General features: G+C 45.1%; 1 protein-coding gene across 4 annotated transcripts in view; it reads right to left on the minus strand.

Moving 5' to 3' along the window:
• Nucleotides 1–14,023, minus strand: part of LOC134440337 (uncharacterized) — a 96,355-nt gene that overhangs the window by 26,194 nt on the left and 56,138 nt on the right. For all 4 annotated transcript variants that reach the window (XM_063190383.1, XM_063190375.1, XM_063190391.1 and 1 more), the window contains exons 5-6: nucleotides 10,792–10,873; nucleotides 7,495–7,651 (exon numbers count right to left, since the gene is read on the minus strand). In XM_063190383.1, the coding sequence (XP_063046453.1) occupies nucleotides 7,495–7,651; nucleotides 10,792–10,873 (239 nt within the window). The remainder of the gene's footprint in view (nucleotides 1–7,494; nucleotides 7,652–10,791; nucleotides 10,874–14,023) is intronic.

The raw sequence follows: 14,023 nt of genomic DNA on the forward strand, positions 1-14,023 counted from the left end.
GACCATACTAGAAAATATTTGTTAATTACTTAGTAAACTTTCATGTAAAGATCAAATTTGGCAATAGGCAGCCCAGTTTCAATGAGCTGCATAGTTGCAGTACCTTTTTTGACCATTTCCTGCACAGTGTACCTTTAAGGATCAGTCTGATAGCCCAACGCTACCGCTACTGTATGAGGCTGGGAGGGAGGCTTATTACTAACATTCCACGCCACCCTTTGCTAGTTGGCCTCCATTACATATGCACTACACACATACACTACACACCACACACACACGCACACACGCACACACTACATACAGTACACACTACATACTCGACGTACAGTACAATCCAAACAAATCTTGTCATTATGAAAGACAAACAAATGAAACGCAAAATGTGTCTCGTTTACAATAGTTGTATTGCAATACATGAACACACACGCACACACACGCGCATGCATGCGCATGCACACGCGCACGCATGCGCATGCGCATGCACACGCGCGCACACACACACACACACACACACACACACACACACACACACGCACACACACACACACACACACACGCACATACACACATACACACGGTGTCAGACCTTAAGAAGAAACATACTCAAGCCTAGGTGACCTAAGCATACACATTAAAGATAAGGTTACTAGCCTAGGTGTGGTCATAGACTCGGATTTGAGCTTTGAGCCTCACATCAACAAGATAACAAAATCTGCTTTTTTCCATCTTAGAAATGTCAACAAAGTGCGCGGCTTGGCCCCCCGACAAGACGCTGAGAAACTTATTCATGCCTTTGTCACCAGTAGGATAGACTACTGCAATGCTCTTTTCTCCGGTCTCCCAAAAAAATTAATTGACAAATTGCAACTCATTCAAAATTCTGCGGCAAGAATCCTAACAAGAACCAGAATGAGAGAGCACATCTCTCCTGTCTTGGCAGACCTGCACTGGTTACCTGTCTCATACAGAATCGACTTTAAGATTCTGCTCACAGTATTTAAAGCATTAAATGGACTTGCCCCTAGCTATATCTCAGACATGCTCTCTTTTTATGCCCCTGCTCGAGCTCTCAGGTCCACTGATGCCAAGCTGCTAAGGACCCCCACCCCCCCGCAGAAGAAGATCAGCGACGCCGCGTTTGCCTGCTATGCGCCCAAGAGATGGAACGCCCTCCCCATCGAGATCCGATCAGCCACCTCCGTCGACTCCTTTAAGAAGCAGCTGAAGACCCACCTCTTCATCCTTGCCAACTCCTAGCTGCCAAGGCGTCATAGTGTCCCAGCCGCCGCAGCGCCCTTACTACTCGCAATCCAGCCCTGGCAGGGGGCTCCCCTAGGTGGCCGCTGGTCTCTGCCTGAGGTTTCTTCCTGACTACAGGGGGTCTTTTTTCTCAGACCTCACTGAGCTTTTTTTCCCCCTCACAAACTATGAATCAAGCGAAAGGGAGTTTTTCCTCACCCCTGATGCCACCAGGGGCCGCACCTGAGCGCCCAATCTCTGTGTGACTATCTATGACTTATGATAGGCCCAGCCACTATGGACCTTACACATCTAAGAATCCTGGTCCTAACCTACGTTGACCTTATGACTCTACATTCTCTGTCTATCTCTTCTTCCTCTGCCTTCCTGCTTTTTCTGCCTCTCCTCTATACCTCTCCTTTTAAATCTATCTCTAACAATGTTTTTTCCCATTTGTTAAGCACTTTGAGTTACATGCCTTGTATGACACAGTGCTATACAAATACAATTATTATTATTATTATTATTATTATTATTATTATTACTACAGCTCAACACAAATGATATTTCATGCACAGCAGTTGTGCTGCTAAATGCAAATGAGAATTCATGGACTGAGGTCATAGACCTCATTGATCTCTGGGTCAATAAAGTCAATAAAAACATTTCACAGTTGGTGAGTTATTTAGCAGACAATACTTAAGCTTTAGATTTTATAATACAACCGCACAAACAACTCATAAAACTTTAAAAAATCCGATGACCCACGATTGCTGTGCCAAGTACACACACACACACAAAGCAGTTTTACTATTATCATTATTACTTCATACTATATTACTACTTCCTACTTGTTAAGACTGTTTGGTCCTGCCTTGCGTTTCAATGTAATGCAGTGGTTCTCAACTGGAACAGTCTTGGGACCCACCATTTTCCACTCTCATTCGGTCGCGACCCAATTTTTTTAGCGTTCAAGTCAATTCAATGCAATTCTCAAAATGTAACCAACACTCAAATGACTGGTTGCACGCTATCTATCTCGCATAAACATTCAGATTGTATCTATGACGACAGATGACACAGAGTTCACTAGCCTATCAAAATAAAAGTTGTAAATTGTTGCAGGAAAAGTTGGATTTTTTTTTTTTAGAATTAAGTTTTTTTTTTTTACACCAAGGCCCCGCGACCCACCCATGACCTCTCCGTGACCCAGTTTTGGGTCGCGACCCACCAGTTGAGAAACACTGATGTAATGTATGCCTTGTCAGTCCTGTCAGTAATGTATAATGTCAGTGTGTATGTCCTCGCATGGGAAATAGAGAAGCGCCATTTCAATCTCCTTGTGTGACCTGTGCTGTGCATGATGTATGAAGAAACTGACAATAAAGTTGTAAAAACAAAAGAAGATACGCGCTCCGCACTTCTAAATTGACAATCCGGTGCAACCAGAGCAGGACTAAATAATAAGTGCAAAGGGAAAAGAATCTGGTGTCACACGGATGTCTATTTTCTGTTATTTATTTTTTCAGTGCAGTAAGACTAACGTTTCGACATGCGTCTTCATCATAGTCCTCCTAAATAACAGAAAATAGACATCCGTGTGGCACCAGATTCTTTTCCCTTTGCACTGACAATAAAGTTGATTTGACTTGACTTGTAAATGCCAGGCCTACTGTACTGTAACACTTGCAACACTGTAGCCACTCACTCGGGGTCTAGTCACACCACTGTGGGTTGCCTGAGGCAGAAATACATCTGTTGACGGACAAGGTGCAATAAACTTTCATAGTACGAATATAGTAGTAGATTAATATCCCTCACACTGTCCAATAATACACTTCCATTTTATTGCTCGCAATGTTTCAGTCGCTCAGAGGTTCTTCAGGTGAGTTTTGCCAAACGCACCCCATTCGTTCCATGAAAGCACCCATTTGAATTGAGGCATGTGAAAGTGTTCTATGGTGAAGTATGATAAAAACATAACCCAGAAAGCACAGGCTTTTCTACTCCCTCACTCAGGGCAACACAGCGGAGTAGGCAAGCACTACTACATCACAATACTAGACGCGTCCTTGTCCATTGGTCTCGTCCTGGCCGTAGGAAATGTTAAATGTGCATGTGCTTGCGTGTGCGTGTGTGCGTGCATGTGTGTGTGCACGCACATGCGCATGTCTCATGGAGAAATTGAATGTGCTTGGGGAAAGGAGGCTGTTTTTCATTTGTGTTTTTGTTTGGGGCACAGAGGCCAGACAGAGTGGATGTGCTGAATTTATAAAATTGGTTCTCATGACAACAGCCCTCTAGTTCAACTCCTCTCTTCATCTATTGCATTCTTCATGTCCCTTCACACTCTCGCGCACCCTCCTTTACCATAGAATCATCTCCCTCCTCTCTAAGTAGCGCTCAATTTTCCTCCATTTCCTCCACTTTCCTTCTTTCTTTTCTTCTTTCTTTCTTTCTTTCTTTCTTTCTTTCTTTCTTTCTTTCTTTCTTTCTTTCTTTCTTTCTTTCTTTCTTTCTATGTTAACCTACGTTTCTCTTCCTCTCTCATTTTCTGCCCTTTCTTCACTTTCCTGATGTGAAGGCAATGCGTTTCTTCTCCTGTGCAAAAGGGGACAGCTCTCAGGCGGCTAGGAGGGAACACATCGATACTGCTGCAACGCCAGTGAAACTTCAACACAAAGGACTACTTGACAAGACAAGGACAGTGAGTGGAAGTGGCGGAGGAGAGAATCTTGTTTTTGTCATATGTTCAGAAGCGAACAAAATCTGGCAACGCATAGAGGGGAAATGAATACTTCACAGAAAAAAACAACTGGTACAGATATGCTGTTCACACTAATAGAGCTACAGTATCTCAACTGTAGTTATCATCAGTGACTTTTACTCGAGTCAAACCAAAAACTAAAGTAGATTAGAGTAGATACGCAATTGATCCCAAGGATATGTCTCAAAGCCTACCAACGCCACCACAAAATGCTTCTATCGACCGCAAGTAAGGCAGAACTATATGCGTGTGGGTTGGGAGAGCACCATCTTAAGCACATATCAACCTTCACTATCCTGTCATTGCCATTGCACAGAGTACTTGCCATGATGACTTGCAACTGTGCCTGTAGACTTTTCCTAAGGTCGGCTCAGGTCTACTTTAACACCTCACATCTGTCATCATCTCCCACAACTTTCTTTCTTTCTTTCTTTCTGCACACAAAACCACCCAACTGTCTATCTAAACCACCCACTGTGTCTCGATTCTGACGAAAACGCTCGGCACCTCGGCTCCCTTACTGTTGGTATCGACCCCGGGTGCCGCGAACAAAGCCGCACCGCAACCCAAATGTGTTATTACGGGCCGAGGATCCAGCAGCAGGCTACAAGTTAAAGACTTGATGGGGACGCAGCATGTATTATGACTGAGAGTCCAGCAATCAGCAGGAAGCGAGGTGAGGGCTCGATAGAGAAGTGCAGTCACCACAGGGAGAGAACACAGGGCTAATGACACCATGTGACGGAAAGTGACACACTAGCTTACGCCACACACACACACACACACCCCACGCGCTCCCACCTCCACGACTTACACAAGTTCTCTTTCTCTCTTACAAAAAGATATAGACTACTGCATTTCAGACAACACGCTTCTGTGTGCGTGCAAGCGAGAGAGAGAGAGAGAGAGAGAGAGAGAGAGAGAGAGAGAGAGAGAGAGAGAGAGAGAGAGAGCGAGAGAGAGCGAGAGAGAGAGAGAGAGAGCGAGAGAGAGCGAGAGAGAGCGAGAGAGAGAGAGAGAGAGAGAGAGAGACCTTTAAAAGCCTTTTATTAACACCATTCAGCCATCATTGGCACAGTACAGCCACTGCTCAAAAGCAGACCAACACCCCCCCCTATATGTTCACAATCAGCTCCCCGTCCCCCCAACCTCACACAACACCCGCCCCACACACCAAACGTTTGAAAATTTCTCCAAATCATTGACCAAGTGATAATACATGTATTCCACCTTGATGCGACTTTTCACCATTCCCAAGAAACCCTCTAAGGGGTCTACATACACCAGGTTCAGCATTTTCTGCTTGCGGGTCAGCCAAATGGCCAACTTTGCCATGCCTAATAGAAAAATTTACCAGACAGACCTCCTTCTTGACATTCGCATTGTATTTAGGCCCACTAATGAACAGAGACTCTGAGAAGCCCTCCCCAAACCCTCCCAACACTCCCCTGAGCCACTGAAAAAGACCTCTTAGCCTCTCACAACTTAAAAACAAATGGGTTATAGTCTCCTCCTCCCCGCAGAATAGACAACCCCTCCCTGTTGCTGGATTAAGGTGTGCCACGTGTCTGTTTGTTGCTATGGCCCCATGAGCAAGCCTCCACTGTAGATCAGCTGTACGCTTCTCAATGGGAGGCTTGTACAGGGCCCGCCAACAACCTCTAGGTGGAAAGCCCAGCCCAAACACTTCTGACCACCTCCCTGCCCCAGCTCGGCCCAGCACCCTCTGGTGTCTCACTTTAACTGACACCGCATACAGTGCCTTTTTACTGAACTCGACGAATTCCCTTCTCCCTTGGGAGTCCAGGCAAACAAGTGTCTCTTCATGTGAGGTCTCCTCAAAAGCGGCAGAAACCTCAACCTTAGGAAACCTGTATGTCGCCTTCCACTGCGAACTAGCGACGCACGACGGGAGAGCCTCCCTCCAAGCCCCAGGAAGTGCGCACCGGACCTCCTCAAGAATCCCCTCCAGGACTCTCAAGGAGCACATCCCGGTGACGCGCTGCAGCTGGCTTGCCGTCATCCATTCAGTTCCATCCCTCAGGTGCGCCAAAAGAGAGAGCGAGAGTGGGAGTGAGTGGGAGCGAGAGAGAGCGAGAGAGAGCGAGAGAGAGCGAGAGAGAGCGAGAGAGAGAGAGAGAGAGAGAGAGAGAGCGAGAGAGAGCGAGAGAGAGCGAGAGAGAGCGAGAGAGAGAGAGAGAGAGAGAGAGAGAGAGAGAGAGAGAGCGAGAGTGGGAGTGAGTGAGTGAGTATGCAAGAGTGTTTGTGCATGCCGAGCTAAAGACAGAACCAGAAAAGAAATTGTTAGATTTGACAACGTCCTTGAGACATTCAAAATGCTGTTCACCGAAGTAGGAGAACCTCTGGGATTAATTACATGAGAAGCGCTCCTTTTGAAAACAAACTGCAGCTCGTATTTCCCCCCCCATCACTGTGAATCGGGACTTGCAAGTTCGTTCAGGAGCAAGAGTAACAAACCCCATCCGTTGCCTTGTTGTCAGGCTTGTCTGGGTGTAATGGTTTCCTGGTTCACCTGTACGGAGGGTGGTGGTCACTAAGCTAATGAAAGATTCATAAGTGTGGGAGCTTATTTAAGTCTGGCAGTGATCGCAATGTGGCCACCGGTTGAGGCATCAAAGCCTCATTGGTTCATCAGTAATGCCTTGAGTGAGCCTCGCGGCAAGACATGACACTGGAGGGCGATTGCTCTCCAAACCAAGACGAAAGGAATGAAACAACTCTACATGATTTGGTGGCTTGATGGAAGTGCAGCTCATTATGAACTGTGCACAAAACCGAACAACACAGTCGACCACACACCACACGATTGAGGCGACGTTATGCCATGATTTTGGTCGGTTTGATGGCTCATGACTACTTGCCACTGCTTCATGAAATAAAGCTGGTCTCAAATTTGTCATCCAGTCAACAGGGTTATAACGACCACACTTGATTTATAACACATAACTGGTGTACTGTGTATCCAAGTGCCTCAGGTTCAGTACATTCTAATCTCCACCCAGGTCACATGTATTGACAGCATGATAGCACAATATAGAATAGAAAATAACAGAACAGGACAGTGTCAATGTAAGAGAGAGAGAGAGAGAAATATAGTGTTTTATTGGTGTACAGTGTGTGTGTGTGTGTGTGTGTGTGTGTGTGTGTGTGTGTGTGTGTGTGTGTGTGTGTGTGTGTGTGTGTGTGTGTGTGTGTGTGTGTGTCTGTGTGTGTAAGCATACATACGTGTGTGTGTGTGTGTGTGAGTGAGTGAGTGAGTGAGTGAGTGAGTGAGTGAGTGAGTGAGTGAGTGAGTGAGTGAGTGAGTGAGTGAGTGAGTGAGTGAGTGAGTGAGTGAGTGAGTGAGTGAGTGAGTGAGTGAGTGAGTGAGTGAGTGAGTGAGTGAGTGAGAGAGTGAGAGAGTGAGTGTGTGTGTGTGCTTGTGTGCGTGCGTGAGTATGTGTGTGTGTGTGCGCATGCCCGCGTACCTGTAGCAGCTGTTTGAGCTGGAGTAGCTGATTCTTGACGGAGGTGCAGTCCTGAGCGATGTGCTGCAGGGTGAGATCGTCCAGGGACACGTGGTCCACGTCCACATCCAGATCCACGTCCACATCCAGACCAGCCAGCGCCTGCAGAACATCATCACTGCATACACAAACACACAGAGATTTACAATGAGAGAGGCAAAGAACGACAAAGAGGGATATGGTGAAAGATCAACATACATATACAGTAAACACAGAGAGAGAGAGAGAGAGAGAGAGAGAGAGAGAGAGAGAGAGAGAGAGAGAGAGAGAGAGAGAGAGACTGGATGTGTGTATTTGAAGGAGCAGTCTTAAGAGTCTACCGTCACACCGGTGTGACAGGAATGTTCGGGCAGTGAAAGTTCTATAGAATTCTGGGCGCCATTCAATAAACTTTGGAATTTTAGAATCTTGCATTGTTATAGAACGCATTCTTTTTATAGAATGTTCAAAAACCCACACTCTTAAAGGTTAAGGGCACACTGAAAAAGGAAACACTGGGACCACAACTTATACCCTGCATATAACTTGCGGTATTTGAGTGTGTGTGTGTGTGTGTGTGTGTGTGTGTGTGTGTGTGTGTGTGTGTGTGTGTGTGTGTGTGTGTGTGTGTGTGTGTGTGTGTGTGTGTGTGTTCATGCACTTGTCTTGACTTTGTATTTCTGTATTTCTCTGTTAGTGTGCGTGTGTATGTGTGTGTGCGTGTGTGTGCGTGTGCATGTGTATGTCTCAAGAATGTACGTACATTTCACATTAGTTGGTATGCTATATGTATTTTTTATGCAAATAAGTGTCTGCCCATGGGACAGAAGAGTGTGTTTGTGTGTATGAGTAGAGGTAGTCTGGGAGTGTGCAGTAAGCCCATCTCACAGTCTGCGGCTCAACTTCACCATGGCAACAAGACCAGGGAGGAGAAACCGATCTGTTTTAATACCTGTTAGCTTCAAGGTGTGTAAGGTGTGCATGTATGTGTGTGTGCGTGTGAGTGTGTGTATGAGTATTCAACAGTACAGCATCTGAGAAAAACAGCTTTAGCCAGGATACCTAGAGAAAAGCCTGTCCTCGTTCAGATACTGAACCCCCGACAACAGTGCTGATCCAAACTCCCTAGACAAACTCTGAATTCCAGACCATTACAGACCTTCACTGGATTTCCATAGTAGTGCTCCTTTAGCGCGTTCAGGCCGACTGAGAACCGTGCTGGAGCCCGTTCCCGCATCTAATCGTGAACCGGCCGACGTGTTCACACCACAGATATTGATGTTCGCGAACCGGAAAGTTGGTTCGCAATGCGAACCGCAAAATACTAGGTTTTTCTCTGCGAACCGTGACGACAGCGTGGCCGTCAGCAGGTTCATCCGGGTAACAAAGTCATGTGCGGAAAAAGTTCAGAGCCCGGTATGAACACGGGCGGTTCGCAGACAAGCACTTTGGTGCCGAACGTAACAGGTGCGGGCACCGACACCGGCTCCGTTCTGGTCGGCCTGAAAGCCCTAATAGAGACAAACTCTTTTTTTTTCTTTTTTTTTTCTTTTATATATTTTTATGGGCTTTTTGCCTTTATTGCAGATAGGACAGTGGAGAGTGACATGAAGTGAGTGTGGCGAGAGATGGAGTAGGGTTGGGAAATGACCCCATCCGGACTCGAACCGGGGTCCCCATGGGCATGCAAGCCCAAATGTGGGGGGTTTAGCGCGAGCGACAAACTCTTGTTTCTATTACAGCAAATTTACCTTCAGTCTGGAATGGGAGTGAATTTTGTGTAGTAGGGTCAAGGCGGTGAAGCACAGCTGGTAAAATGAGGATGATTATAAGCGAGGATGATGGTAACTAATGAGGTCAGCGAGTGACGTGGTCGTTTAGCATTTGACATTTGCCTTAGAAGTGGGAGTTCAAACCCAATTCACTTACTGCGAGGTTTGGAATCCTCCCTCTCCTAATAGGGAGACATATTCTTTGGCTTCCATTGCAAAATCTAAGAAAGATGTTCTTGCCATTGCCACCCTACTGGCGAGACGACTGATTGTTTTGAACTGGAAATCTTCTGTACCACCCAAACTAGAAAAAAAAAATCAGACTGTCGATGAGGGGTAGAAGTGGAATGTTTATGAGTCTTTGGGGACCATTCCTTGAATACGGTATGTCAACAAGTCTGATATCTCACTTATTCCTGACCCCAACACTTAAAGGGGGCTTGTTGAGCATGATTAATATGCTATGTTGGGCTGTGGCTATGTCTATTTAATTATGTCTTGTATTTAGCTTTTGCTGTTTGATGTGTAGGTTTTTTGTTTGTCTTTGTATGTTTGTTTTTGTTTGTGTGTGTGTGTGTGTGTGTGTGTGTGTGTGTGTGTGTGGGGGGGGGGGTTGATTGTTTTTCAAAACAAGAAGGAAAACTGTACATGTATGTGATATATTGTCTGAGATCATTTTGCTTAATAAAAAAAGTTGGAGAAAAAAAAGAAGTGGGAGTTCAGATTGCACAATTGCACAACAGATTGCACAAAAAACTATTAAATTTGACATTGTAAAGCCCATAGTGACCATAGGTGATGGATTGCTTTTTTATTTACACCCATCAAGAAGTTCAGACAAACAAACGGCAGCATGCAAACTAATTAACTTCTCGCATGCAAATTAACACTATGCATCCAAAAGTTCCTATTGATATCGCAAAGCCATCTACACGTATTACTTAAACATTGTCAATTATCATTAGCAAAAATAACAGTAAATAGCAGATATATATACCCTGCTATGAGAAGTAAAGGCAAGAAGGACAGTGGATAAAGCTGTGTGATGTGATGTGATATGTTGTGACAATGGGCTGATGATGGAAGCGTCGCTGCTAGTGCTTCTGTGATTTGTGTACACAGTAGTGCTTCTGTGTTCTATGCATTGTGTGCTTTCATTTGCACATTTCTGTAGTTCTTCCTTGGAAAATGTGAAGGCTAAAGTGCTGATCGAGCAGTCTGCACACAAGGTCGTGATTATTAAAAAACACACTTACACACAAACTACCGAAACACACCCCGCACACAGACAAACACACCTTTTCCTTCATTTCTGTTGTGCTCTCTGCACACACAGAGGAATAGCTGTAAATCATGAATTATTGGTCAACCTCACAGGAGGTGTGTGTGTGTGTGTGTGTGTGTGTGTGTGTGTGTGTGTGTGTGTGTGTGTGTGTGTGTGTGTGTGTGTGTGTGTGTGTGTGTGTGTGTGTGTGTGTGTGTGTGTGTGTGTGTGTGTTTAGCGTACCTGTTGTTGTTATTGTGCAGTTGCTCCTCTCTGCCCCACAGCTGCTGCTGCCTCCTCATCCAATGAGATCTCCCATCAGCCTCTGCAACATCAAACAGGAAGTGCTACAGTGAACTTCAGGAATCCCAATGACACGGTGGGTGCAAGTCAAGCTACTGTCTTTCCTTCGGCCTCTGGTCTTGTGATAGAAGGTTCAACGTCATTGATGATCATAAGTCAAAGAGGGTGGGGTAATAAAGAGGCTTTGAAACTCGCCCACCCAATGCAAAAGTGAGTGCTCAAGTTGGCTCTCCTAACGGGGCGTTGTCCCCTCCTTCTTCTATTTTTGAGGTGTTTCCACGAGAAGTACGCTACTGCCATCTACAGCGCTAAGGGGACTCCATTTATTCTCAACCTCAGGAATCCGAAGGTCTCCTAACCGAAAGTCTCCTAAAGGGGCGTTCACCCGACAGAAAGTGGATACCAGAAATGAACTGAAATGACTTTCTCTGTCTATAAGATCTCTGCCTAAGTTTTTAATTCAATGAGTGTGCGCTTTCTATGCAGTTCATTATCCTGATTATGAGGCTTATACCGGTTATGATCAAATTCGGGATAAGAGTTTTTACATCCCAGACTACATTCTTGGCCGTTATAGAATTCTCTTCCAATGCGTGTAGCCTGGATACCACCATGTCCCATGGGAAGGCATCTGGGATAAGGTGTTTCCATGCAGCGATATCAGAGAGAGTAGAGAGAGAGAGGTTCCATTGGCCCATTGTTTCCTGGTTCTATTATGGCCCCCCTTAGGCAGACCTAGGCAGACCTAAGGGCTGTTCTATTCATTGTAGGAGCATTATTACACGGCCTTTAGGCAGACCGGAACCTGGTCGCGTTAGGTGCCCATAGAAACCTATTATGTTGGCATATCTCTATACTTAAAGAATCTCTGGCGATATGCCAGTTTCTTTTGGTGTGCTCCACCTAGCATATACCGATTTCTCAAGATTTCGAGTAAGGGCTTATCTGGAATACTAATATTGTAATGAGCAAAAACAAAGGCGAAGATTCTGATCTATAGTGGGATGTTCATGATGATTCAAAAAAACGAACTATTCTCAAACATTTAGCACATTATAAAATGAAACAGTAAAGCTTTTGATCATCACATTGAAAAGATCTCAATCACACACCAATCTCAATACAGTAACGTACCATTATCTGTACCATTATTATCTGTAAATTGATCATAACGCTTTATCTCCACACTGACTGTCACACCACACCGTGCAAAGCAAAAAGTCAAGTAGTCGAAGTTAAGTAAATGTTAGGAATGGACATGCCTCCAACATCTTTGGTTTTGTGGTTTAATATGGCAAATGAACTTGGAAATGGCTGAATAAGGACTAAATGATAGGTCATAAGTGAGAGCAGAGGATTTGGGCTTTCTACTGCTGTATTGTGGAAGCTGCGGTGTGTAGTTTTGTGCATATGCATGTGTGTGTGTGTGTGTGTGTGTGTGTGTGTGTGTGTGTGTGTGTGTGTGTGTGTGTGTGTGTGTGTGTGTGTAGTGTAGTGTAGTGTAGTGTAGTGTGGCAGAGACCTGTTTGTTTATGATAATTAAGTGCAATGGCAGGGGTCAGTACACTCTGTAATTTTGGGACATAGTAATTTATTGTTGGCCCTAGTGGAGGTCAAGTATGCCAAAGCACCAGACAGGGTGCATGTGAAAGAAAAATATTCTGATTAATGACAGCAAATCTCTCTCTTTCTCGCTCTCGCTCTCTCTCTCTCTCTCTCTCTCTCTCTCTCTCTCTCTCTCTCTCTCTCTCTCTCTCTCTCTCTCTCTCTCTCTCTCTCTTTCTCGCTCTCGCTCTCTCTCTCTAGCACACTCTCTTTCGCTTTCTCTCCCTCTCTACACTGTAACAAACCAACATCCAAAAAAGAACATCAAAAACATTTTGCAACAAATCCGCCTAGCTCTTAGTGTGATAACACCTCCACAGCAGTCAGCCGGAACACAGCAGCAGCAGTTGCCGCGGCGACTGAGCACAGCCATATATGGCAGTTAATCAGGGGAAGACAGGCCAAAAAAAAACCTCTGTCCCGCAGGATGCATACATTACATGAAAAGAAGAAGCCACTACTGCATGCCCCCCTGGCACACGACACCAGGAGTACTATGGATAATAATCAGGATATTATCACTAGACGACTAGATCACAACAGCAGCAGGACTATGGATAAGATAACCATCAGGACATTAGCACTAGAACCTCATCTCTTGCTCTCCTGCCTCGCACATTTTCTCTGTATCTGGCTGCGTCCACACACACTTACACACCTACACCTACACGCACACACACAATACACAAACGTATGCTGTCTTGTCTGTAGGTATGTGTTGTCGTGTGGGAATCAACCTGTCAGTTTGTCTCTAACAGCCAGCCATCTACCCTTCTACCTGCTTTTCCCTATTTACCTCTGTGTGTGTGTGTGTGTGTGTGTGTGTGTGTGTGTGTGTGTGTGTGTGTGTGTGTGTGTGTGTGTGTGTGTGTGTGTGTGTGTGTGTGTGTGTGTGTGTGTGTGTGTGTGAAGCAGAATCACAGCAGGGCATGGCTGCCCCTTCTTCACCGACAAGACTGATTCACAATGAGTAAAACATGCGAAACACCAGACACACACGCACACACATACATACACACGCACACACACACACATATCCACAAAATATTGCAACCACACATCTATATGCAACCACACATCTACCCACCAACACGCTAGAAAAAGGCACACCACCGCAGGCTATACACACACTAGGGGTGTAAATCACTGCCTTCATGGCGATTCGATTCGATATCGATTTATTAGGCCAACAATTCGATTATTTTCGATACTGAAGAATGCTCCACGATTTGATTAACCTTATAGGCTTGGCTTATGTGTGAAATGTTAATCAACAAAAGTTGAAACGTCATCTGCATTTAATTTGAGGGGCATCTTTATTATGGTCTGCATTATTATCACTGAAGGAGCAAAATAAAATGCCTCACAAAATGAGTGCAATGATTACAACAGTCGATTAATCGATTAATAACATCGGATCGATTACTATTTACACCCCTAACACATAGCCTCCCAAATCTGAAAGAAATAAGTATGTTTAAAAAACATGCTTGGCAGCCATGCTTGACAGTCGTCAAGGTGCTTCTCAATGACGGCTGTCTGAAAATCTACAGCCTAATTTTCCCCC

Source organism: Engraulis encrasicolus, chromosome 2, assembly GCF_034702125.1.
Source record: "Engraulis encrasicolus isolate BLACKSEA-1 chromosome 2, IST_EnEncr_1.0, whole genome shotgun sequence".
NCBI lineage: Eukaryota > Metazoa > Chordata > Actinopteri > Clupeiformes > Engraulidae > Engraulis > Engraulis encrasicolus.